The following is a 26,445-nucleotide window of genomic DNA, read 5'->3' on the forward strand; positions in this document are numbered from 1 at the left end:
AGCTGTTTCTCAATACTAAACTCCATTGGGCACCCTTAGACCAAGTAGGCTAAGTTTGCAGTGATAACTAGCAATGGCATCTCGCCATGCACTGCAGTTGTTGCCTTTCAAGTAACTCACTCGGAGAATTCGCAATATTAAAAAGCGCCAAGTTTGAAGAGGAGCCCAAGAAATATAAACGGCCAGGATTTATCTGACGACGGCTTTACTCCGTTAACTAGCTCTTTTTTCCTTCACGTGAATTTTGATGGCGGCGGAATTAGAGACCCGTGTACGTGCGATGTCCGTTCCTGTTAACGAAACCAAGGTGGTCATAATCTCCAGAGCCCTTCCCTAAGGTCATGGCCTGAGTCACTTCGGGACGTTAAACCCACTAAAACCATAAAAAAGGCTGCATTGTAGAACGTGTTGTCGGGCTAGTTGGTTATGAATATCAACTTTTAAATCGGCTTTTTTATTCATCCGCTGAGTCTGCAAATTTTCTTAAAACTGTTGCGACATTAAAACAGCGAACAACAGATGTATTGGCTAGAAATCCCCCATACTGGCTAGTTGCCTATTTCCGCACCCAGAACGAGTTTGTCATTAAAGCATAATGTTCCATCACTTCTAAACAAATATCCAAAAGGGTTTTTTCCATCTAAGAATTTAAAAATTATTTCTGTAACCTCAACTGAACTTCTACGTTTAACCCTCATTTGTTGTGTCTTGTCTTGGTTTTAAACTAACTGTCCTTTGACCGTGTGCTTCCATGTCAACAAATGATTTTTCTTTGCCTTTTTGTTGTCTCACTGTTTCATGTGTATGTATGCTTTTGAAACTTGCTCCATTACCCATATATTTTCAATGTGATTTTTGATGAGCGCAGTTTCTTTTGTTAATCTATGTCGACTGCTGTCTTGTAAGTTGGTCGCTGGACCTTTGTCAAGTTGCTGTGCGCAACTTTTTGTCCAGGGGACCATTCAGAGTTTGTACTTGTACCACTCTGAAAAATAAACGAATTGAATTGAAAAAAAATACTTCAGACGTGGTAGTTGCGGGAAACGCACAAATACACACCACAGGGTACGGACGAGCGCAAAAATACCACTGATTTTGTTCAACGGACACAGCACATATTTCAAGAAAAAGAACACACTTTTAGCATGCGCAGCGAAAGGGTAGAGCATGTGACAATCAGTCGCACACCAAGGCCAGAACTTACATAATCTTATCGAGACACCAAGGCCAGAACTTACATCATCTTATCGAGGAACGCTACCTCACTATTGAACAGTACAACCGAAGAATCACTGACACCTGTATCTCCTCTTTTCTTTATGAAATAGGCTTCCACAGCTTCACGTGCAGTTGAATCGCGACTCTTTCCCAGAATTCTAATCTCATTCAGCCATGGCCGCCAGTCTCTGCAGGAAAGGAAATGCGTAGCCAGATTAGATCCCTCCCCTGTTGTTAGCGAGAGTCCATGTTCCCGTGTACGATCGTTCAAGCAGCATCGTCTGGCCTACGTACGTTTTTCAGCAAGTCAGTGGTATTTCGTAGACAACTCCGACGGCGCATCCCGCAAAGGGCCTAGCGTGCTTCTTGTTCAAAGCACTTTTCTTTGTTCCTCGATTGGTGATGCGAGGATATAGCTTTGGCAGTTCGCCGGCAGGGAGACGGCTGTAAGCTGGGAGGTATGTGCCGCTCGACAAGACAAGGACCTCACAGTCATCGCCACGCACTTGTTCCCAGCCACTTCCATACAGGACGTACAGAATATGTCCCATCGGCACATAATCCAGATTCTGTCCTATCCAGTAATATCCTCGGCGTTACTACCAAAGTGGCTTATTCCACCAAAACTGGCCACACGTGCACCGATTTCTTATATCGAAACGCCGATCTGCTACAAGTCATTTCGTACCTCGGAACATCTTTTAAGCTGCAAAGGACCCAAGTGACTCAAGTTTCTATCTGGGTCATAGCTCTGGTTTCTGCACAGTACTATATACACGCGCACCAGTCACACATGTCGATGAAATTCCACTTAAAGGCGGTAAGCATTCTGTGAGGTATTTGCCGAGGCACCAGCCAGAGCAACAGTAAGCAACTCGGAACAACCGGAGACCACGTGAAGAGAGATGAGTTTACCGGCGCACATGCCAGATAACCAGCGGCTTTTCTACCTCCCTATTGCAGACAAACTTAGCTGCCAGAATCATCCGTGAATTCAGTGTAAGAAAGATCGCAAGCCATCGCTTAATTTTCGCAGGGTACCAAAAGCGTATAAAGCGCACATATATGCTGTATACTTATTACACTGTACACTTATTACAGATATTTGTGTTCTTCCTTTTCGCAGGTAGCATTCGGCGTCTTCGATGTGGATACTTCATGGCGGCATATGTCGGCTTATTTGTCCTGAACTTGGCAACCAGTCTCCGGGCTGACACCGAGACCGCCTGGCGCGAGACAAGTACCTGCTGAAGTTCAACTTTATTCTTGAGGCCATTTGGGTGAGTAGTTGAGCGGAGTTCTTTTGTGTGCCTGCTTGGTGTGACAGTATAATCACGGACAATACTTGTTCGTCTGGCACCTTGTAATCGTGGAACAAACGGATATCCAACTCTGATTCCCTAGCATTGTTAGACAAATTTCGAGACCTGCCCCTACTTAATAAAATAACTTATCTACAAACGCACCTTATCCACAATCTACAAAATGCATTGACAAGAGGAACGGAAAACTCGGACTAAACCCAGCACTGCGCGCAGCATATAATATATATCCTAAAATAAAATATTTTACTTTGAATAGAAAGTGAGTCAAGCTGTGTTTATGTAAAGGGGTGCCTTCTAAGCGTAAAGACAGAAGGATGGGAGAAGGAACGAGTCGTTGCTGAAATCCAGAAACGAGTCTGGGAACGCCCTTTCTGAGTTACACAGTCCGTCTTTTGGCCGAATCCAGGTCTTGTACGTCGGCACAAGAGAGCAGTCGAGGTAGAACTTCCTACATTGCTTCCTCTTTAAACCATTACAGCCATGTTTGGTCCATTCGCGACACACATTTCACGCTCCATGCAGTCGTCACTATATGAAATTTGGATAGTATGTTTCATCTGGAAATGTTGTCAACGCCGAGCGCTTTCCAGTCAGAACCTTTGGTTTCACTGTTAGTAAGGTGTGTGTGAAAAAGAATTTCTGCGCTAATGTGTGACTTCGAGCCGGTGTTCAGCAATCATTCCTTGAAATGAAACATTTGTTGGAGAAATAACTATTGTCGCTTGCGCTTCCAGATGGTTCAATGCCTTCAACTTGCCCTTTCATTCAGCTTGAACTAGTGTCTTTAAATAGAGCATAGGATAATTGCTGCTTAATGTGGACATTCTGACAGTTACTGAAAAGCTAAAACGCGAGAAGCAAGCTGGGACAAAAGTATTCAGAGTGATTTGTAACTGCTGACAGCACTATGGAGAACATGACTATGTAAGCTTTCTTAGGCATGGGCGCCAAAGTGTCCTATTACATTATAAAAGCAGAAAGAGTTCACTTTGAATCATAAACCTCTATAAATTTCGTCTAAAGAGCATCATATCGAAACATGGCATTATCAAGTGTCCTTTACTGACTGTCAAAAAAAAACCTTGGAACTCTCCCGGTATGACTTCATCGCACCAAGCAAACCACGAGGTGCAAACACAATGATGTGACGACTTCCTTCTTTTTCGCAAACAGAAGAAAAGTCATTTGTACCCGGTGTACTTTCTCCCGCTTCATAGTGATGAACTCACTTCACACTCTTCCTCTTGTAGAATGGCCAGCCTCGCCACAATCCTCCGTGGAAAATGCACTGCGAGTGGTCTATACGGCGTCGTCCAGCCCCGCAGCCACTACAAGAGCCATAGTGGAGACAGCGCCACAACCTTCGTCTTACAGCTAGCGCCCGGTGAGCGATTTCTGGCTATCCTGTTTCCTGATTCGTAGGCATGGCCTGCAGGTTTGTCGCCGGGACGAACCGGGTAGAACAAGGGTATTACAGCGAGAATTCACTGACGTCACAGCGGCCGCCTTTTTGTTGCCTGTGGAGAACAGCGATAGGCTGTGGGCGTGCCTGATCTGAACATCGCCTTCTGCTCCAGCCTGTACTGCTCAAACTATGCGCTGGACAACAACTTGGCGCCAGTTACATCACATGGTTACCCCTCCAACGTGGTCACTACAGCAGGCGATTTTACCAAGCGCGTTTTCATTCCGCCAATATAGCATCCAGTAAAGCAACCTCTGCGATTATTGCACCGCAAATTAAGGTGAACTGAAGGTGATAAAGCAGCCCTTCAATTCCAGCGAAAAGTTCTATTGGAATCCACTGCAACCTTTCATGCTTTATTCCAAAAATGCTTCGAACATCGGCAAATGTGGTGCACTGGGATGCGCAAGTACTTGGCAGCGCACTGATGTGTACGCAAAAATACGTTGCTAATAGCTCCTATTACGAAATGAAATTCTGAGTTATTACTCAGCCGCATCCACCAGAGTACGATTCGGAAACCTGATGAAAGCTAATGAAAAAATACTTCCTGTTTCAAACGTAGTCCATCTTGCGCGCGTCCACGAAATACAACGGAGAGCTGTTTTCTTCGTATAAAAAATAGGAGAGGACACAGACAAACACCAACGCTAGCTGCAAACACGGGATTTTAACTTTCACTCTGCCTGTTTTTCCATGGGGTGTTGAAGGAATTCCCTCAAATGTGTAGCTGAGGTATCCACCAAAATGAGCCAATTACTGCTGCTTTCCTTTCCTCAGAACCAATGAAGAGTGAAGACCGCTAATAAGACTAGACTTGGAACTAGACGAGCTAATTCGCTTTGTGCAAGTAGGCAAAGGGGCAGCGACTTCTCTCTCCCTGCAGTTTCATCGGGATGGAGTAATGGTCGCTCTTTGATGGATCAACGATTACGGCTTCGCAGCTAGTCCCCGAAGGAGTGAGATCTTCGGCATTCTCGTTGATTTTGAGATAGTGAAACACGTCCGTCGTCTTAAGACCGGCCACGACTCAGCCGCTGAAGCTGCCGGTGTTGCTGCCTTCCCGTACAAGCTGTCCGCGCATTGGTCCACACCAAGTGTCGTGATAAGGTCGTTTTTTTCAAGTCCAGTAATTCCATTGAGTAGCCTGGAAAATTTGAACGCATTCTTCCAAACTGCGTCACCTTGTTGCATCGGCGAGTGGCGGAAAGATTCGACTAGAGGAGAGATTACGCCTTCCTAGATTCACTGTTCCCAGCACGTTGGAGAGCCACCGAGGATAGGAACGGTTCCACCGTGTGCCACTCGGAGGCGTTATTACCCTGGAATGGGGGTAAAAATCTGTTGGCAACTCTGTGAGTGCATGTAATACATTGGTTATTAACCAACTTGATGCAACTGAAAAATTACGCCAGCGAAGAGGGGCAACAGCTGTCCTCAACGTAGTTTTTTTTTCCATTTCACCTATGGTTATGCATATGCATGGTTTTGGCAGGAACCTGTTGGCTATATGGATGGCAAACATGACTCGGGGTCAGTTATGTCCATTTGTCTGCTCTGAACTTGGCGAGCTCTCAGGCCACCCGGTCTAGCCTTTCTTTTCTGCGCACTTTTTCGCATCCCTCCAAGAACTAACCTGCATGAATATGCAGATGCAGCCTTTCCTGGATAAGAATCAAAGACACAGAACAGTTACTGCAGCCTACCGCTGGCCCAGCGACGGACCCTTGCGCTGATGTAATATCGCTTGTTCCTAATTATTTGTCTTATGTTCTGACAGAGTGCGCGTGCCGCCACTATGTTCTCATTCGTGACGTCAATTTGGTCGATGCGGTGCCATGTACGCTGAGTCAACCTTGAACTCACTGCATGCGGCCAAGTCAGCACAGTGTGTTGCGGTGACGTCGTGGGTGACGCCCCTCTATGTTGACCAATCAGCGTGTAGCGGTGTTAAGCCGACAACGCCAGAGCTGACGGCGCAGAACCAGAAGAAGCACCGCCGCTGCATCTGCTGTCACTATAACAGACCGCGGATCTCTCAAAACCCGGATGATTACTACATGGCCATATGGGGCGCGTACAGTTCATACATGCTTCCGAAGGTAGTAGCGCAGGCCACCTGTACATCTAGACGGGGTCGGCCGACGACGAAGATAAATATTCCTGAAGCGTTGAAAACGGTTTATGCAGCAGCTGAAATGCTGAGCGTTGCTGTCAAGGCAACCCCTCGGTTCTACTCCATTGCATAACTTCCAAGCCCAACATGCCGCTGTGCTAACCTTTAAATTAATGTATATGCAACGGAGTGTCATCTACACGCTAGGACTCGGGAAAGAAAAACGCCCAGCACAAACAACTGGCAACACGTGAAGTCCTTTAGTAAGAGTGGTGTTTGTAAGACGTCTGGTGTCAACTGTGTTTCGTTTAAATGAATCTCCTACATCCCTTTGCTGTCTTTGAACTGGTAAAATAAGAGCGGCTACCAAAAAGAAACAAAAATTTTGACGTGCTTTGTTTTGAAATCCGGATAAGACAGGCAAAAATTTTTCAGCAGAAGCCCTTCCTCTCAGTTGCTAGCTCAATTTCGAACAGCCACATATAGATTTTCCATAGCATTTCTGATGCAGAGAAGTGGTCAGTATTCAGCTTCAGTAAGTGCGGCTTACCAGAAAAATATCTTGCTTCAGTGAATCAACATTTTACACATTATGCACTAAAAACACCAGGCGAATGTCGAGTAGCTCAAGGCTTCAGTTTAGAAGACTGAGGCAGCAGTAACTGCAGCCGCTTTGTCTTTCAGGTTATGTGCATCTGAATATTTGGGGGCGTTATGTCCATCACCATTTAGTTGCGGAACTACAGCAATGTATGGTGCACGAGTGTAGTGTATTCCTCCAGAGCACGAATTCCACTGTGCCCACCATCATTCAACACAGCCATAACACGTGGTACATTTCTGCTACACATGCATGAAAACGGCTAACAGAAAGGTTCACAGCGGTGCGACATTACGATGTCGCGGCTGATGACAAAGTTTGCACCACTAGGGCGAGAAACCGAAATGTTTTCATTCAGTCAGTTTTTTTTTTTTGCTGAACGAAAGCATTTAACCGCTTGCAATTTTACAGCTAAACCAAGGGTCAGCAACTCTGTTAATGTGGCTAAATTGACATGAGGAGTTTTAATTCACGGTACCTCTCCGCTTATTTATGAAAGGCAACCTGTGACAGGCTCCTTAAGTGGCCAGAAACTGGCATCCGTTTCCCCAGCAAAACTAAATAGTACGAGTATCATATCAACAAACATTGTCTGTCGGCAGACTGAGAGATGTACTGAATCCTTTTACATGCTGGATGGGTGATCCTATAGCCTTGAGACGCTCCACTGTTTAGCACTGCAAAAAGAAACCCCGTCAACGGTTTCTACGCACGTGGAATGCAGCAACTTTGACAGTAGTTTACAATGCTGTTCTAACTTAGCTCGTTTTAGAAGACTACATGACATCACTTGTGTTCGGCGCCTTTCTGACGACACTGACATCCAAAGAATATCCCTGCGAAATCTTGCTGCGAAATCTTGACAGGACAGGCGGCCAAGAATTGCAGAGAAACTCCCGCGCACATCCTTTAGATATGCTTTTCGCTGCGGTTTATGTATCGAAGGGAGGTCCGTAAGAATTCCTGAGGATTTTAGTGAACACTTATTAAAGCCTGCTGCTTCTCCATTGTTCCATGCCATTACGGCGATTCGAACACCTTGTGCGCGGCCACCTTAGCACGGTCTTCCAGCCTCCATGAAATAAGGCTGTTGCTGTAGGTGACGAGGTTACACAATACACAAAATTTGCTGGCCTCTTTCCTCTGCCATCATTGTTAGTGAATAAACTTTCGTTTTAAAGCGAAAGCTTTACTACCCCATTTTCTGCGAGTTTCGCCTACTCCATCGCTTTCACCTTCGGCGACCTTCAGCCACTCCAGAGATGCGCCGAAACCGAAGAAGTTCGCGAGCTTCGAAAGCAAGCGAAAGGCGCATAACTGCACCCCTGCGACAGTAAGCACCTTAGTCCCAGCCTAAGCTATTTGACATGACATGACAGTAGTGACAGACGTGTGCTACATGCATTGGCATTCACAAAGTTCTGACAGTAACGCGGCGCTGGGCGAAGCGCTAAATCCGCTAGTCTGTTGTGCGATATCAGTGCTCCTTAAAGTTCAAGGTGGTCGAATCCCGGAGACCTACCTCACCTCTTTTCATCTTTCACTCCTTTATTCCTGCCCGTACAGCGCGTTCCGAGTGTCCACGGAGATATGTTAGACCATCCTTTCCTTCTTCTAAACCAACTTTCAATTTTCATTTCGATACGCCTTCGGTGCTCATTGTGTTCATAGGCGTTGACAGCGTTCTAGACTAAGGAAATCAAGTGTGCATAACTGGCTCCCTGGGTCAGCGGACGCCTCCATCGCGATTTGAGGTGCGTGGCAATGGTGAGAGAGATGTGGGTTGCATGCATTATCGCTGACAATGTTGAGACAGACACGGGGCATTACAGCATTAAGCTGCAGCATTCATTGGGACGGCATTGCAGCAATAGGCCGCAGCATTCACTGCGTTAGCAACTCTGGAATGTCGCCTCCATCGAAATTCGATCCCGGCTGCTGCGGTTGACTTTCGATGGAGGCGAAATTCTAGAGGCCCGAGTACACTGCGATGTCAGTGCACGTGAAAGACCCCACGTGGTCGAAATTCCCGTAGCCCTTCACTACAGCGTCCTTCATAGCCTGTGTTGCCTTGGGACGTTAAACCACCAACTACCAAACCGAACCACTCGGGATAAACCATTCATATAACTGCCACCTGCCAGGGTGGCAGGGTGCGCGGGCTGCAGTCCTGTGCCCCGAACGCACTCAACATTACCGATACACCAAAAGTTCGCTCTCTAAGCAGTTAAACCACAGCTATATAAGAAAACTATAGTTTTCTTTTTTCATAAAGTCACTTTAGTACTACAATCGCCGTTCTCGGCTGGCTTATGTGAGCATTGGGAAAGCACTGGGCGTATTCAATACACTGAATCGAGCAAGTGCCGTTTGTATACTCAAAGCAGCTCTCATACGGCACTGGTTCCTCAAACACCAGAGAGCCGCGCCTCTTCCAGAAGTATTCATTATTCTCAACGCCATGAACACCAAACCATCTTTCTGCAGATGGCTGGGCCAAATTTGAGAAGCATGTCCTGGCATCCGTCCGAAGCAGGAACACCATGCAGCCGGAGGACGGGAAGCCCCTCGGTGTCACACATCACGTGCGTGGTGAGGCATTGCTTTCCGGCTTCATGACCTTGGCTGCCATGAGGGACCAGGTGGTGGCCTCCATAAGTGGAAGCTTCTGGTCCAACTCGACACACACGGTACGCATACATGTCAACATCTCACTGAGGCAATGCATAATTCCTCCCGCACGTGGTCTAAGCCAGTATGAAACAGAGCATATTGGTACGCATTGTGCGAAATGATTTACGTCGCTGTGATGCCAGATGGCCTTGAATTCGCTACCGCGTGCCTGCCTTGTCTGGATAAGTGGAAATTTACTAATGTATGCTACTAAATGTTCGAGGTGTACTTGAGAGCCCCAGGAAGTAACGCGGGCCTGAGCGCGGCTAACTGCAACGTAAACACTCTGTGCAGCTTGGGGAAATTATGAGTTTCATGAACTTCTTTTGAATCGGAAGTTCCCGAGGCGCAAATTCTAGGCAAGAAAGAAGGTACTGGAAAGCAAGATATCTTCACAGGGTGTATTGTTATTGCTAGAAAGTAAATTTTTAGGCATGAGCATATTTTGTCTCTCAACATGCGAGTGGATATGCTGAATTTCATTGATGCCACACACATACAAATATTTCTGTGTGGAGTGCTTACAGGAACCTCTCCGCGATTTTGGATGTGGAACTTGACCTAATTCCAGATCGCTCCACACTTCGACGAAGCACTGTCTCAGTGATGAGGGCGGCAATGCCGTTGACCCAAAAAGACCCTGACCTTAATTTCGGTATGCTCCGCAGTTCGATGAATCGCTCTCTGTTATGAGCGCGGCAATGCGGTTGACTCAAAAGAGAAACATTGACCTTAATTCTGGTTCGTTCCTCAGTTTGACAAAACGCTCTCTCTGTGATGATGGCGGCAATGCCGTTGACGCAAAAAGAGACATTGACCTTAATTCAGGTTCGCTCCACAGCGACGGAGCGCTCGCTTTGATGAGCGCGGCAATGCCGCTGACTCAGAGAGAGACAATGACCTTAATTCCAGTTCGCTCCACAGTTCGATGAAACGCTCTCGACGAATTTGGCAAGCAGCGTTCGTGTTGGGCCAGAAGCCCGAGGCACGCGAAGCATACTGGGACTAAAATTTTTTAAGTGGATATTAACTGCTCAGGGCAGTATTAGACAGTTTTAGCAGAGCGTATTTGCGCCTCCGCTCCGGTAAGCCGGCTAGCGGGAGCGCTACTGCGCATGCGCCGAACCGTCAGACGGGAGCGCGTGAGCGGACCGGCACTTCCGTTCGGCTCGCGCCCAGACGCAGCGGAGGAGGAGGAGGAGGAAAACTTTTATTCCTATTTACAGTGAGAGGTCGATGGGGCGAGCCGGAAGGGCCCGCCCCTTACAAACACTAGGAGGGATCCCTAGTCCGGGATCCCTGTAGCTTCCGCAGTGGTCCGGGCTCTAGCTACCAATGCCTGTTGGGCATGGAGTTCGGAGCAGCCGCGCAGGGCAGCTTCCCAGTCCTCTCGAGTGGGGTGGAGGTGGGGTGGGTAGGCAGGATTGGAAGGGCATGCCCACACCATGTGGTAGGTGTCCGAAAACTCCTCCTCACAGTGTGGGCACGCGCCCGAGAAGGAAGAATTGAAGTGCTTAAGTACTGCCGGGCACAGTACAGCATTGGTATAGAGGCGGAGAAGCCAGCGCTCCTCCACCCTGGTGAGGCCTTTACAGGGAGGGGGATAGAGACCATGAAAGTTTTGATAAAAAGAGGTGATCTCTTTAAAGGTGATAGCCGGATTGAAATTGAATTCCGGATCAGGCTGCGGATGAGGCGACGCCCGGTGAGTAAGCGCGCGGGCGGCAGCGTCGGCTGCCTCGTTCCCCTCAAGACCCGCATGAGCCGGAGCCCACACGATGGTACGATGGGTCGGAAACCCTGTGTATTCGCATGCGTGCAGAATTTTGAAAGCACGGTCTGCAATATACCCTTGCTCAATATTGCGGCAGGCGCCCCTGGAGTCCATAATAATGACTCGGGACTCTGGATCTGCGGCGGCCAGTGCAATGGCGATCTCTTCCGCAAATGTAATGTTTGTGGCACGGAAAGTAAGGCCCTGAACTGTAGTGTTTTGGTGGATAACGGCCGCCGTGTACCAACCCCCATGGTGTGGGCCGGCCGCACCCACATAGAAGACACCTGGCTTATGGCCATATTGTTGAGAAATAGCCTCCGCCCGCGCGAGACGGCGACCATCATGGGTGTCTGCAGTCATGTTCTTCGGAAGGGGTCGCACCTGGAGTGCAAAGCGCCAGGCTTCAGGGATGCGGACCCATTCTTCTGTATGTTTTGCGTATTTATATGTGTAAGCGGGTCAGAAGGCGACTCCCCGCAGGTGTTTTGCTTAGGCGCAAGTATTGATTGTTAAGATGAGCTTCTCGTAACTCCCCAAAGGTGTTGGTCATCCCCAGACCGAAGAGACGCTTGTTGTACGTCGTTATGGGGAGGTCGAGCGCTCTCTTATAAATCTTGCGGAGAACTACTTCTAAGGCATTCTCATCGCATTTGCGTAGGTGGAGGTGGAGGTAGGGAGCCGAATATAAAATCCGGCTGGTCACGAATGCATTAGCCAGCCGCAGGGCATCTTTGAATCTTATTCCCCCCCTTTTATTGGACACCCGGCGGAGCATCCGACCCACCTGGGCCCCCACCTTACGTAGCTTGTTTAGGGTAGTGTCTATCTTGCGCCTATGATGAATGAAAAGCCCCAGTACCCGGATCTCCTCGTGTTCAGGTATCGGTCCGCTAAGTAGGGAAAGGGCAATTTTGGTTGTGCACTTTGAGTTGGGGCGTATGTGCACAAATTCCGATTTGCTTGGGGAGCATTCAAGATCACAGCGACGAGCGTATTCGTCCACAATAGCTGCCGCTTGTTGCAGGTTGGTCTCAATGTCTCCAACCGATTGTTGTGTTGCCCAGAGGGTGATGTCGTCCGCATACAGAGCGTGCTGCACACCGGCGACCTCTGCCAGCTGGGTAGGGAGCTTCATCATGGCCAGATTAAATAGTAATGGCGAGAGGACAGCTCCCTGTGGGGTCCCTCGTGTTCCAAGTTGATATGGGCCATATTCTGTGTTTTGCAGCCGGATATAGGATTGGCGATCTGTAAGGAATTGTTTGATATAATTGAAAGTATTGCGCCCACAGTCTGTTTGCGACAAGTGGGATAGGATGATCTCGTGGGTCACATTGTCGAAAGCCCCCCGCAGGTCAAGTGCGACGACTACTTTATCATTGCTGGGGTGCTCGACGGGGTCGAGAATCTCCTTGTGAAGTTGCAACAGGACATCTTGTGCGGACCGGTGTGGGCGGAAACCGTACATGGTGTCTGCGAAAATGTTTTGCTGTTCCAGGAAAGCCGACAATCTGTCACGGACCATAGTCTCCATCAGCTTCCCCACACACGAAGTGAGGGAGATGGGCCGGAGGTTGTCGGTGTTAATGGCTTTACCTGGCTTGGGAATGAAAGTTACTAGTGCCGTTTTCCAATCTATGGGGAGTGGTGTGCTTCCAATCCAGATAGTGTTGAAGTAATCGAGGAGAGTTTCGTAGGCGGGATCTGGGAGGTTGGCAATAAGCTTTACCGTCACCTTGTCCGGGCCTGGTGCTGTACCTCGCTTCATTTTAGCCAGGGCCGCTTTTAGGTCATGGAGCTGGAACGGTTGATCCAAATCCGCGTTCTCGGAACCTGCATACGCGTACGCCTGACCACGGGGATCTTGGTGTATACTCAAATATTTGTCGCGGAGCGCATCGGCCAGTTTGGCCGTGTCTCCAGTGAAGTTATGTATAGCTCTTTGAAGCTGTTTTTGTGTCTCAGTACGGGTTTGTACCGGATCAATAAGGGCGCGGAAGAGGCGCCACGTACTCCGACTCGACATTTGCCGAGCTGCAGTGTTGCATCGGTGCACCAAATTGGAGTCGACGAGTTCGGCCGCGTATTGTGCCGCCTGTTGGGTGATATCCGCGATGCGAATTTTGAGTTTCCGATTGTGTTTTTGACGACGCCAGCGGCGGACTAGGCTGTGTCGTGCCTCCCAGAGGTGGAGGAGGTGGTTATCCACCGCCGGGCTCGCCTCTGAGAGTTGAACATTTTGCTCGACTGTTTTCAAGTGGGATACTAGGTGTTGGGACCACGTTGAGTATCCTCTGTCCATTATCGATTGAGGATTGGTGTAGCTGCTCCTAAATTTGGTCCAGTCGGGTAGTTTTGCATTGGCCTGTGGTCTTGTGAGTGGCTTGGTATGGATTGTAGTGGTAATTATGCAGTGGTCGCTACCGAGGGATTCCTCGGTGTTCCTCCAATCTGCATAGCGAATATTTTTTGTAAAGGTGAGGTCCGGACACGTATCGCGTGTAACGGAGTTACCTATACGAGTGGGTTGCGCGGGATCCGTGTGAAGAGTAAGGCCCAGTGTGGAAACAAGCTCCGCCAACTTGCGTCCGCGTTTCTATTCACGTGTGTACCCCCATAAGGTGCTGGGAGCATTAAAGTCCCCAACGATTATGAGGGGATCCCGATTCGCGACCTTCAAAGCTCGGCTGAAGACATCTGCGAATGTAACATTTGGTAGCTTTGGGGGACAGTAAATGTTGAGTATGTGCAATGGGGGGTCCTGTTTGCGTAGCGGAAGGATCGTCACCATTACATAGGAGAAATTAGCGCTAAGATCCAGGTCAACCTGGGAGGCCGTGTAATTTTTATGTACGCAGAGGCAGCTCTGCGCATCCTGCTGGTACACCGTGTAACTGGCAAGGGTGGCGCCATTTCCTGGCTCCTGAAGGGCCGCCACAGCAGGTAATTCTGGGAAAGTTGTAAGGAAAAGGCGTAGATCGGCTCGCTTTGTGCGTGCCTTGAATCCGCGACAGTTCCACTGTACAATTTGAATAGGGATCGAATTGCTTCGCGGATGCTTCCTATTTCTAGGGGCGCCCGCCATGATCAAGGGTAGAGTTGTGAGTTTGGAGAGAGGAGGCTTGAGAGCCAGTGGCTCCAAATAGAGGAGCGTTCTCTATACTGGGGATGGCACAGGGGACCTCTTCTTCTTCTCTGGCGATTCGACGCCTAGACGCTTTGAGCTGCCGGCCTGCGAAGGTTTTGAGCGGGCCAGCGCGCTTGGGAGCGCGGGTGAGTTGAGCGAACTGAGCGGTTATGAGGTTTGGGATAGATGCCGCAAGGTGGCTAATTTTGTTGAGTGCCGCCGTAAGTGTGGCATTGATTTGCGTTTCCAATGCGGATATTCTGTTGTTAACTTGAGTTTCGAGCGCGCTCACTCTCGCCTCGAGTGCCGTGAGGGCATGCGCAGCCTGTCCTGAAGGGGTTGCGTCGCTTTCCATTGCCTCTGCTGCGGGTGAGGCAGAGGTGTGGTTGGGGGAATTTTGGCGGGCCTCCGCTATTGCGAGGCGCTTTTGAAAATTTGCAACCTGCTCGCGGAGAGCAGATATTTCTTTTTGTTCGGCAGAGATTGTCCGTGGTTGGGACTGGGAAGGGGGAGGGAAGGGAGAAGCTGCCCTGCCCGCGCCGCTCACCTGGGAGTGTTGCTTGACAACGTTTGCCCACGTCTTGGAGCCGCCGTTCAGGGGAGGTCCGAGGGGCTTCGCTGCACCGGCTTGAGGCGGCGGTGGCGCAGCTGGAGGTTTTCCCTGGCTCCCAGTAGAGGAATTCACAGTCTGGTCCATGGCTTGGACGGGAGCCTTGGCCTTCAGCTTGTTCGGGCGACGCTTGCCACGCTTGCGTCGGTTCCGCTTCGATTTACGCCCGCGCTCGGCATGCGGGGGCTGGATAGCGCGATATTTAGCCGTACACGCAGGGCCCCCCGTGGCATGGGCCCCGCCGCACACTGAACACTTCGGGTTGCACTGGTGAGGGGCCCGCACCCCCTCAACGAGTAGAGCCTGCTGTCCGCACAGGCCACACCGGTCCAGCCTCTGGCCGGGGCAGGCGTCCACGCGGTGGCCGACCACACCGCAATGTCGGCAGGCTGGAATGGTTCGCTGGTAAGGCCTAACTTGTACAAGCTCCGAGTCGTAGTGCACGAATCGTGGCTTCTCTGTTCCGGCGAAAGTCAGTCTCGCTTTGTTGGATGTCCCATTTTTACGCACTTCCACGATGGTGCCGTAGCGCCATTGGAGCCTAGTACGGAGCGAGTCAGTAGTTTCAGAGTTACGGACGGTAATGACGCCGTAGCAGACGTCCTTGCCGTCTTGGCGCAGGTGCCCCACAAGGGGAACCCTCCCGTCGGGTCCATTAGGTTCATAGTCGCCGATGATACGTTCGGCTAGCTCAGGTTTCGCAGTCTGAACAATAATGAGGTTTTGGTCTCTTACCGGTATTATGGTAAGGTCTGTTGCGGGTTGCGTGCCCAGGAGAGCCGTGAACGCCCGGCCGTAGCCGGTCTCCTGGAAAGTCTCGTACAACCTGACGCGGGTCCGGGGCTTGATGACGACGACGTAGTCGTCTGGAGCAGACTTGGGAATAACAGGACAAAAGTCTCCGGACCACGTGTTTCTCTAACGAAGTCGATAGCTTTGCTATCATTCGGCGGCTGGTGACCACACTTGTGGAGGTAAAAGTTAAATTTTTGTCCTTTCATCTCCACAAGTGCGGTCTCCAGCCGCTGTCTGGCAGTAGAGCTATAATCTTCGTTTGAGGAACACGTGGTCCGGAGACTTTTGTCCCCGACTGTACTAGAATAGGTTCTCAGCCTCGGCCTCCGCGAAATGCATTGCCTCCACCATAGGGCTTTAACAACAGTGGACTCAATGGGTAAGCCGGGTCCCCATACAAGCAGTAGCTGTGCCCTTGGACAAGCTTTTCCAGTTCTTCGTATGTCTCGCTTTTCCGCAGGATACCTGAAAGACATGTAAATAAGTAAACGGGTTAACTCGCTGTTTCCTTCCTCTACAAAAGTTAGTTGTGCTCAAGCCATGCCAAAAAAAGCTGAACAAGGAACTCACCAGCGTCGTGCCGGCTACCGAAGAATGGCCCGCTGAGCTGGCATATGATGCCGTTCGGACACATGATGGACTGATATTTCACAGCGTGTATGCGTTTGTGTCCAGAGAAGAAAAGCTTTTGGCTAGTTGATGGCCTGCTGATAGCTCGGGCGGTTCCGTTTATGAATCCCCAACAGTTGTGGAGGGGAGCCCCTTTGAAATGCACAGCCTGCAAAGTAAATGTCTGTAATGGTGGTTTAAGAAATTCGAACGAATTCCTTACCTGGGAGAATGCTTCAATTGTAGGCAAATCAAGCCAGCTGTGATTGTTCACGTCTTTTAGGAGGTCAACGAAGTTGTCCTCTGTGTGCGAGAGCACAGTGCTGGTCACCGACGAAATCACTGAATAGTGCCGGCTGAAAAGTTGCTCTGATTCGCAGAGCCTGTTCAGGTATGACAGGCGACGCAAAGTGATGCACAGGTCTTCATCTCCGGAGAACATCACTCTTTGCGGCGTCGCGATGACGTCGGGAACGAGCAGAGCACTTTTCAATCTTCTAATATCAGCTTTTTCGAAGCGAAACTACATTGGAAAAGTCCATTTTCCATAGCATCGATATTCAGATACCCGGACGCCGAAAGCGGATCTCGCCGAGTAACAGAAAACAATTCCATTACCAAAAGGTCTTCAATGTCGCGCCAGGTGAGCTGACTCAACAAGAGTGGGTCTTGCAGCACACTCCTCATTTGTGTCATGACGCCGGCTCGTAAGCAAAGCACTAGCTAGCGGTACAAGACAAACGCTGCAGGTATCGCGCACAAGACAGCAGAGGAACGAACATGAGGATCGCCTCATCACGACTACTTTCTGACCTGGCGTTGGCTCGCAACTGTGCTCGATAACAGAAATAAAAAACGACTGCTCAAAAACAGCATGTGCATTTCACCATACATCTTATAACATGTTTACGTGCAAAAATATGCCTTTATACTGCGACGGAAAATAAAGCTATTCTTTTTTTCCTATTGCCTAGTTTCACATTTCAACACCAGAGGCTCTTTGCGCAGTTCGCCTCGTTCCCGCTCAGCTAAAAAAAAATTTTATGGCCAACGCTCCGGTTAGGGTGAGCGGGAACCGTGAGCGGAGGCGCAATTACGCTCTGCTAAAACTGTCGATTGAGAACACGATTGTACCAACTTTCATAAGCGTGGGTAACAAATTGTCCCATGTTGGAATGAAAGCAGGAAACGAGTTCTTTGAGTCATAAACCATTATTAATATCGTCTGAAGAGCAAAATATCGAGACTTGGCTTTTTCAAGTGTCCTTTCCGAGCAGCGAAACAACCTCGTACCCTTCCGGTTTACTTGATCGCACAAAGCAAAGCACAGGGCGCAAACGGAAAGATAAGACGATTTCTTCCCTCTTTTTCAGAAACAGAAGTCAAATCATTTGAACCCGGTGTACTTTTTCTTGCCTCATTGTGATGACTACCCTTCACAATTGTCCTCATGCAGAATCGCCGGCCTCGCCACGATCCTCCATGGAAATGGCACTGGAACTCCACTGGCCCCTCTGCAGTGCGTCTTTCGCGGCAGAAGCGACAGGAGCCATAGTGGAGACAGCGTCACAGCCTTCGTCCTACAGCAAAGGCCCCGTGAGGAATTTCTGGCTATCTTGTTTCCTGATTGGTTGGCATGTCCTACGGGTGTGTTGAGTGGACGTCACAGCGGCCGTAATTTTGTTGCCTGTGGGGAATTTCGAAAGGCTTCGGGCGTGTCTAATGTTATCATCACCTCCTGTTCTGGCCTGCACTGCTGAAACTATGTGCTGGACAATAAAATGGTGCACCTCACGTCATGTGATTACCCCTCAACGTGGTCAAAACAGCAGGCGATTTTATCAAGCGCGTTTTGATTCCACCAAGTTAGCATCCTGTGAAACAACCTCAGCGATTATTGCACTGCAAAATTTGGTGAACTGAAGGCGATAAACCAGCTTCCCTATTGCGATTCGAGCGACAAGTTCTATTGGAATCCCCACCAACAATACAGCTCATCCAAGGGTCAGCAACTCTGTGAATGTATCTAAGTTGATCGTGAGCAGATGTAATGCGTAGTACCTATTTGCCTATTTAATAAGAAAGGCAACCTATGCCAGGCTCCTCGATGAGCCACAAAATGGCGTGTGTTCCTCCATCAAAACTAAAAAGTGCGTATTTCATGGCAGTAAAGAGTGTCTGCGGGCGTACAGAGTCATTTTACATGCTAGACGGGTGATCCTGTAGCCTTCAGACGCTACATTCTTTAGTACTGTCAAAACAAAACTCGTCCACGGTTTCTCCGCATGTGAAACATAGTATTTTTTACAGTGGATTGCTGTGCGCTTTTAACTTAGTAGGTTTTAGAAGACTACATGACGTCACTTGCGCGCGGCGCCTTCCTAACAACATTAACATCCAAGGAATATCCCTATAAAAACTTGGCAGGACATGCGGCCAGGAAATGCGGAGAAACTTTTGTGGATATTCTTTAGATATCCTTTTCGTCGCGGTTTATGTATTTCCTGCTCAGTTTTATTTAATAATGCTTCTGGAATTTTTCGCTCACGGCCAGCGCCGCCACCGACGACACCGGCTTTTTTGCGACTCGGGGTCCTTAACACTGTCGCGTTAAAATCTGCATAATATTCACGCTGTCAACGCGAGCGTGTAAAAAATTCATATGCGAAACAGAAGTCAGGCTACAGAAACCCTACAAACCAAAGTTACAACACGTAATCAAACTGAGCATACATCTACAAAACGAAGAATTTCTAAGAACTTTTATACTCCAAATCTAAGGCTATCGTGTTGAAGCCAGTGTCTGTTGCACTTTGAACAATATTATTTCATTCACTTTAATCTTTGATGACACAAAGAAGAAACTGCGATGTCAGTGCACGTTAAAGAACCCCAGGTGGACGAAATTTCCGGAGCCCTCCACTACGGCGTCTCTCATAGCCTTAGTCGCTTTGGGACGTTAAACCCCATAAACCAAACCAAACCAAAGAAGAAACGAAAATGAGTGGAACACATTGCAGATAACTTTCATTAGTACACTCAGCTATTTTTCTCGCAAACATTCCGCAGATGTAATGAGAAGTGAGCCGCCACGGTTTATCAGTATTTATGGCACTCAGCTGCTCAGCCGAAAGACGCGAATTCAATCTTGGCTCCGGCAGCTGATTTCCAGTGCAGGTGAAATTCTAGAGGCCCATGTAATGTGCGATGTCAGTGCGCATTAAAGAACCCCATGTGGTCGAAATTTTCGGAGCCGTTCACTACGGTGTTTCTCATAGCCTGACTCGCTTTGGGACGTTAAACCCTCCTAAAACATTAACGGTTATGACATGTGATTCGAGTTATCATCCGTAATATCAGCAAAATCGGTTATCCAACGTTTAACATGTCACGACACCACTATAGAAAGAACATTGAAGCTAAGTTAGTGTCTGTAATATCGCTGAAATAATATATACACCGGATAACATATCAGGACTTGCGGCAGACATATCCAGCGGGTACTCGGAGGATTTAGGATATTTCTCTTTTTCTGGTGTTCTCACTGCGCAGGTTAAAGAACTTAGAAATTAGGAACTGAATTAATTCAATCGAAAATGAGTGGTCTATGGAACTACATAGAAACTCAAAAACCGAAAGCAGAAAAGAATCGTCGTATTATAACTGGCTCTGTTACTTGAAGTTAGATCTGGGTGTCTCTGAACTTATATATGAGGTCCTTGCAGAATAGTTCTATGAAGCAATAATCTCGTAGAGGCTTCATCATAGAATATCATACAATTTGTATGATATATCATAAAGTTTCTATGATATTCTATGAAATCTGTATGATGACCATGATTTTGCAGAAATGTATGACATTTGTATGATAATTTTCTATTATTTGTATGACAAGTCTATGATATTTGTATTGTAGTGTAGGAGCCGCGCTCGCTCACCGTGGTGAACTGTAGTAGTGAAAGACGACGACGATCCTGAGGTGTGACGCTCGCTCGCAGCCCGAAAACTTGGCCTGCACCTTTGCTGAACGTTTCAAAGCGACCTAGGTTCTGCTCAGCCACAGCCCCCTCCTACAGTGTAACAAACTGTATGAGTTTATTGCATCATACAACATTTTTCACCAGGGGTGTGAGGTAAATGAGAGAAAAAATCAAATCAAACATCTTACACTCTAAGGTGGCCATGTCCAATCTGGATGTCGATGCAGGCACATACTCTCGATGGTCCACTATGGATTAGAGACAACTAATGTCATGTGAATAAATCTGCGGTAGAAGTCAGCAAAAAGCAACTGGATGATGTGTGGCTCAAAAGGAGAGTGGAGACATTAGGTTACAAGTTGAAGGTTAAACGTCGAGCCGAAAGAAACATAGCGAATTTATAGTCAACATGATGTTGGGCTAGTCGGTTCATGGTTAGAGCAAAACTGAACTGCGCGAAGACGACGGGACAAAAGAAGGCTTTGTGTGTATGTATTCGTGCCTTCTTTTGTCCCGTCGTTCGCGTATAGTCAACGCTATCAGTTTTGATGTGCTGCTCAAAAAAATATAAATTACCCCATTTCAAAGAGGGCGCGATTGTTATCCATCCATCGAGAGTATTGATGCGGCACCTTCTGCTAGGCCTCTCTCTTTTCCTCCTAACGCGTTCGAACACGAGTTTGGGAGGTCTCAGGTTGTGATCCCACCGGCGGCATGTCATCGTCTTGTATTTTTAATTGTCTTTAAGTGAGAAAACAAGTATAATTCCCATTGATCAACAGAACAAATAAAAATATTCCAATGTGCTTCTTGGTTGCAGTGACTGATGGTTTCCTTCATGTATGTCATAACGAGCCCTCTTACCCTATCCCTTAACTGGTCAGCATCACACAGAGGTGATCTATCTTGACCGTGTTTATATCCACTTACTTGTTGAATGTTTTAAGAGCAAATCATATACGCTTATTTGGGACGCATATAAATCCGTAACATTCAGTTCATGCGCAGCTGTTGCGAGCACGGAGTGACGGTGATCACTGTTGGTCTCCATCTTGCAGACCAGCCAGCGTCGTCTGCAATGCCTGCGTCGCGCTTCAAACTGGTCGCTACACTTCTAGCAGCGTCACTGTCATCATCACACTACAGGAGGAGGGTGAGTGATTGCTGATCAATGAGATGGCATTGGCATATTCCAGAACCAGAATGTACTGTGGAGACCCGTATGTGGGAGGCCAGGAGCGAACATTTGAGATAGGAATGTTTAGGCTCACGTCCTATGGTGCTTGAGGTTGCTTATCGGTGAATGTGGCTTTATTAGGCTGGTTTGGCCTGATATAAAGCAGCGTCTTCTACCACTAGCTTTGCTGCGAAAGGTAACTCGGAGCCCGCGCTTTGATTCGCCACTTTTGAAGCATTGTATGGAACAAGAGTTCTTAGCCCCATTACCCTCAGCTTACCATTGAAATAGGTCAGTTAGGTCGGCAATTTTCGGCTGGAAGCGTCCTAAATCTTGTCCTGTATGTATAGGTAGAAGCAAATAAAAGGAGCACACTTGTTCTTACATAAAAATCCATAGTTAGGGAGTAAGCACTCATTACAATCCACCCAGGCCCAGCAATACAGCTGTGGAAGAAAGCTGTAAAAATTCCACACAAATAATATTGTTGAAGAAAAATTGACCTTAGTCCGGGGCCCGGATTCATTGAACCAAAACGAATTTTATTTTCAACTACGAAGTTTCTGTGAATTCCGTGCAGCTTTCCAGTGAAAATGCACTACACATGTGCAGTTGTAAACAACTAAGCTTTGTGAAGCGCAAGCCACGCGGCATTCATAGTGAACGAGCTTGCCAACTGCGTAGCTGTTAGGCACAGAGGCGTCTGTAAACAGAGAGATTAGCAGCAATGCGACAACATTCGCGAAAGGTGCCGCTTTTACCTCCCATCACAACGCTCAGAAAAATACGCAGGATGACGACGCATTACCACAACTTCATCATGAGTGTTCTATAGCACTGGTGATAAACGGTAGAACATAAGCGATCGAACATAAAGAAATGTGATTCTGGTCAATGCGCGCATCCAAGCTACATCCAAACATGCACCTTGAATTGGAATGTGCTCTTAGTTTTTTTTTTTGTTTTTTTTTGCCGATCGTAATTTACCAGTTTCTTCGAACAGTACAAGGCTCCCCAAGGTTTCTACGCTTTATGACAGGTTATAGGCAAACTTTTCGTGATTCTCTTAACCATGTAGTAAAATATGGTGAGTGAACAAATATAAATGAGATGCTCAATATATACTAGGGCCGCTGTCGATCAAAACCACATGGCAAGGACACCACAAGGACATCACGAGGACATCACAAGGACAAAATTTTAAACCACATGAAGCCAACACTTATTGACGCCTGCTGCTTGTCCATTGTTACTTGCCATTACGGCGCCTGGAACATACTTATAGGCTATCACCTTAGCACGGTCTTCCACCCGCCGTTCAGTAAAGGTGGTGCTGTAGGCGAGAAAGTTTACAAACTACGCAAAATTTGCTGGCCACTTTCATGTGCCATTATTTCTAGTTTACAAGCTGTCGTTTTACAGCGAAAGCTCTAGTGTACCATTTTCTACCATGTTTTCCTGCTTCAGCCACTCCAGAGATGCGCCAAAACGGATGAAGTGCGGACGCTTCCAAAGCAAGCGAAAAGTGCATAACTGGTCCTCCTGGGACAGAGAACACCTCAGTCGCGCCGTAAGCTATTTGACAGTAGTGACAGACGTGCGCTACCTATGTTAGCATTCACACCGTTGTTGCAGAAACGCGGTGCTAGGTGAACCGCTAAATCCGCCCGTGTGCTATGCCATATCTGTGCTCCTTAAAGGTGCAAGATGGTCAAAATTGTTCCGCAGGCCCACCTCTTTCATCCTTTTTCCATTCACTACTTTACTCCTTCCCATACGGCGCGGGTTCCAGTGTCCACAGAGATGTGTTAGACCATCCTTTCCTTCTTGAAAGCAAACTTTCAATTTTCATTTCTATAGGGCTTCGGTGTTCATTGTGTTCATAGGCGCTGGCGTTGAAAATCTTGTAGACTCCCATTATTCCAGTGAAAGGAAGTGCGCAGAACTGGCTCCCTGGGTCAGCAGACGCTTCAATCGCACTTTGAGGCACGTGGTGGTGGTGAGAAAGAGATGTGGTTTGCATGCGTTAGTAATGACAACATTGAGGCAGACACGCTGCACTACAGCATTAAGCCGCAGGATTCTTTGGGGTGGCACTGCAGCAATAGGTCACAGCGTTCATTGGGTGAGCAACTCTGGAATTTCGCCTCTATCGAAATTTGATCCCGGCTGCTGCAGTTGAATTTCTATAGAGGCGAAATTCTAGAGGCCCGTGTACTGTGCGATGTCAGTGCACGTTGAAGAACCCCAGGTGGTCGAAATTATCCGGAGCCCTTCACTACGGCATCCTTCATAGCTTGCGTTGCTTTGGGGCGATCAGCCACCGTGAAGCAAACCATAACTATCGCCATCAACCGTTCATTTGACTACCACCTTCCAGGAGCTGGGCCCCTTTAGAAACTACAATGCCCTTTACTAGGCTGGCTTAGATGAGGTATGGGCAAGCACCGGGGACATCCAATACATTGAATTGTGCAAGCATCTTTTTTAAATTCACATGCAGCTCTCATACGCCATTGGTTCCTCAAGCGCCAGAGCGCGGCGGCTTTTCGAGAAGCATTGACTATTCGCGATGCCATGAACACCCAACCATCTTTTCTGCAGATGACTGGGACAAATATGAGAAGCATGTCCCCGCATCAGTCCGGAACAGGATCGGCATGCAGCCCGAGCGACGGAAGAAATGTGACCCGTCACGTGCGTAGTGAGGCATCACGTTCCGTCTTCATAACCTTGGCTGCCGTGAAGACCCCACGTGGTGGCCGCATTCGAGTGGAAGCTTCTGCTCCGACTCGACACCCAAGGTACGCATGCATGTCAACTTCTTACTGAGCCAATGTATAATTCGTCCTACACATAGTCGAAGCCAGTATGAGGCTGAGCATATTGGCACGCATTGTGGGAACGGATTTGTGTCGCTGTCTTGATTCGTAACCTTTTATTCGCTACCGCGCGCCTGCCTTGTCTGGATGGAGTGCAAAACGACTTACGCATTATTGGTGAAATATTCAGGGCATATTCGAGGGCCCCAGGAAGTGGCAGGGCCCGAGGTGCGACAAACCGCGACGTAAATACACTGTGCAGCTTGGGGAAATTAAAGTTGTACAAACTTCTTTTGAATTAGTTTCCGGGGCACAAATTCCAGGCAAAAAAGAAGGTACCCGAAAGCAAGATATCTTCACAGGGTGTGTCGTTATTGCTAGAAAGTAAATTTTCAGGCATGTGGCTATTTTGCCTGTCAACTTGCGAGTGGATATTCTGAATTTCATTGATCCCACAAACATGCGAATATTTCTGTGCGGAGCGCTTGCAGTACCGTATTTTTCTGTGTACAAGACGCACCCTTGTATAAGACGCACCCGCCATATATGCAGGCTGTCATTGAAAAAATTGGTATATAAGACGCACCCGTTTATAAGACGCACCCCAATTTACCCAGTTAGGCTAGTGAGGCTTAACATGCTTATGCGACCATCGCAAAATGCACCGTACGTGTGAGAAGTTCTTAAGCAACGCTAAGTGATCGAAAAAGGCAACGCTCACGCCATACCAGCCCACGTTTTAGCACAAAAGAAAAAAAAGCGAAAGAACTCTCTTTATGTCCATAAGAATTTATTTTTACATAAAACCTTCAAAATCTTCATCTTCGGATGCGCTATTGAAAAGGTAACACGTCTGAAGCATTCTCTTCGCACTTCGTACTTGCAAACGGTGACTAAAAAAAAATATCGGCTTCTCTTGGCTTGTCTTGACAATGGCGAGAAGGGCGACTGTCGCCATCCTTTGGCATTTCACATTACCTTTCCTTGGGGCCTCCGAAAGGGCCGCGTGTTTAAGATCCCGGAAGTGGTCAACCCCGCCGTTTCATCATAAAGTTCACCTAAAAAAGTTGCGCACGGCGGTCTCCGTATTGAAGTATTAACCATGTTACAACCGCGTTATTGGCAGTAATATTTTTTCGGTGAAAAAAGCTTGAACATGAACCTGAGTAATTTCTGAACTCACAAAAAAAAAACCGGAAAATTCGCATATAAGACGCACCATTGTATAGGACGCACCAGCAAGATTTTGAAAAAAACTGCGTCTTATACACCGGAAAATACGGTAATTTCTTCGCGATTTGAATTTGAAACTTGACCTTAATTCTGGTTCATTCCACAGTTGGACGAAACGCTTTCTCTGTAATGAGCCCGGGAATGCCGCTGACGCAGAAAGAAATATTTAATGCTACAACAATAACGCCAGCTAGCAACAAAATACGCAAAGGAATCGAGGCCTTCCGACTTCCCAGCAATATTACAAACGAATTTTCGCCCAAGCTAAAGCTGGGCAAATACTCTAAGCCCGGGCGCGATGACCCCGAAGGAATTGTTTCCCCCAAGAGACATCATCCCGCTGGCGGAGAGCGGAGCACTGCGCTGACGGTACAGCACGCGACAGGTCACCGAACCCGACAGAGATATCCCGAGCCTGCGCATGCAGCAGTCAAGCCATCCGCCTCATTACGACACCGACGCCCTCCCTTGTTCCGAAAAACTAGAGAAGAATCATCGCGGGCAAGGAAACCAAAGGGGTCTGGGGGGGTCGAGTCCCCGAAACGTGGAAAAATATTGCTTTAAGCAGCCAGCGATCATTCACAAGATTGGCTGGGCCAAGTATGAGATCCGTGTCCCCGCATCCAAGCGGCGCTGCCTTCAGAGGAGGCACCTAGCGAAGGGAAGTCGACATATGCCGACACGTGCGTGGTCTGGTAGCTGACATTAGCTTCGTGCCCCTCACTGCCATGAAGGCGCCACGTGATGGCCGCCGGTGAGCGTAGAAGTTGCCGCTCTGACTCGGCACAATCCACGCACTGATATTTACTTATCGCCCAGCCGGTTCACTAAGCATAAGAGATAGTGTATAGCGTCATTGCAAGATACCTTATGTTGCTGACGTTTCAATACTGCTACTGCCACTCGTTTTCTTTAAA

At 48.1% G+C, this 26,445-nt stretch overlaps 1 protein-coding gene and 1 pseudogene across 7 annotated transcripts in view; one reads left to right on the top strand and one right to left on the bottom strand.

Moving 5' to 3' along the window:
- The window catches only part of LOC149347461 (uncharacterized), a 283,383-nt gene that overhangs the window by 190,133 nt on the left and 66,805 nt on the right, over nucleotides 1–26,445 (top strand). For 6 of the 7 annotated variants that reach the window (XM_089587139.1, XM_089587137.1, XM_089587135.1 and 3 more), the window contains exons 6-9: nucleotides 9,213–9,317; nucleotides 17,773–17,912; nucleotides 21,355–21,449; nucleotides 24,078–24,277. In XM_089587139.1, the coding sequence (XP_089443265.1) occupies nucleotides 9,213–9,317; nucleotides 17,773–17,912; nucleotides 21,355–21,414 (305 nt within the window). In that variant the 3' untranslated portion in view covers nucleotides 21,415–21,449; nucleotides 24,078–24,277. Of the gene's footprint in view, nucleotides 1–9,212; nucleotides 9,416–17,772; nucleotides 17,913–21,354; nucleotides 21,450–24,077; nucleotides 24,278–26,445 lie in introns of those variants that run through there. The other variant, XM_089587141.1, reaches the window with a different exon arrangement.
- On the bottom strand, nucleotides 16,021–17,012 carry LOC149347469 (uncharacterized; annotated as a pseudogene).

Source organism: Amblyomma mixtum, chromosome 4 (genome assembly GCF_055824585.1).
Source record: "Amblyomma mixtum isolate Tamu chromosome 4, ASM5582458v1, whole genome shotgun sequence".
Classification (NCBI taxonomy): Eukaryota; Metazoa; Arthropoda; class Arachnida; order Ixodida; family Ixodidae; genus Amblyomma; species Amblyomma mixtum.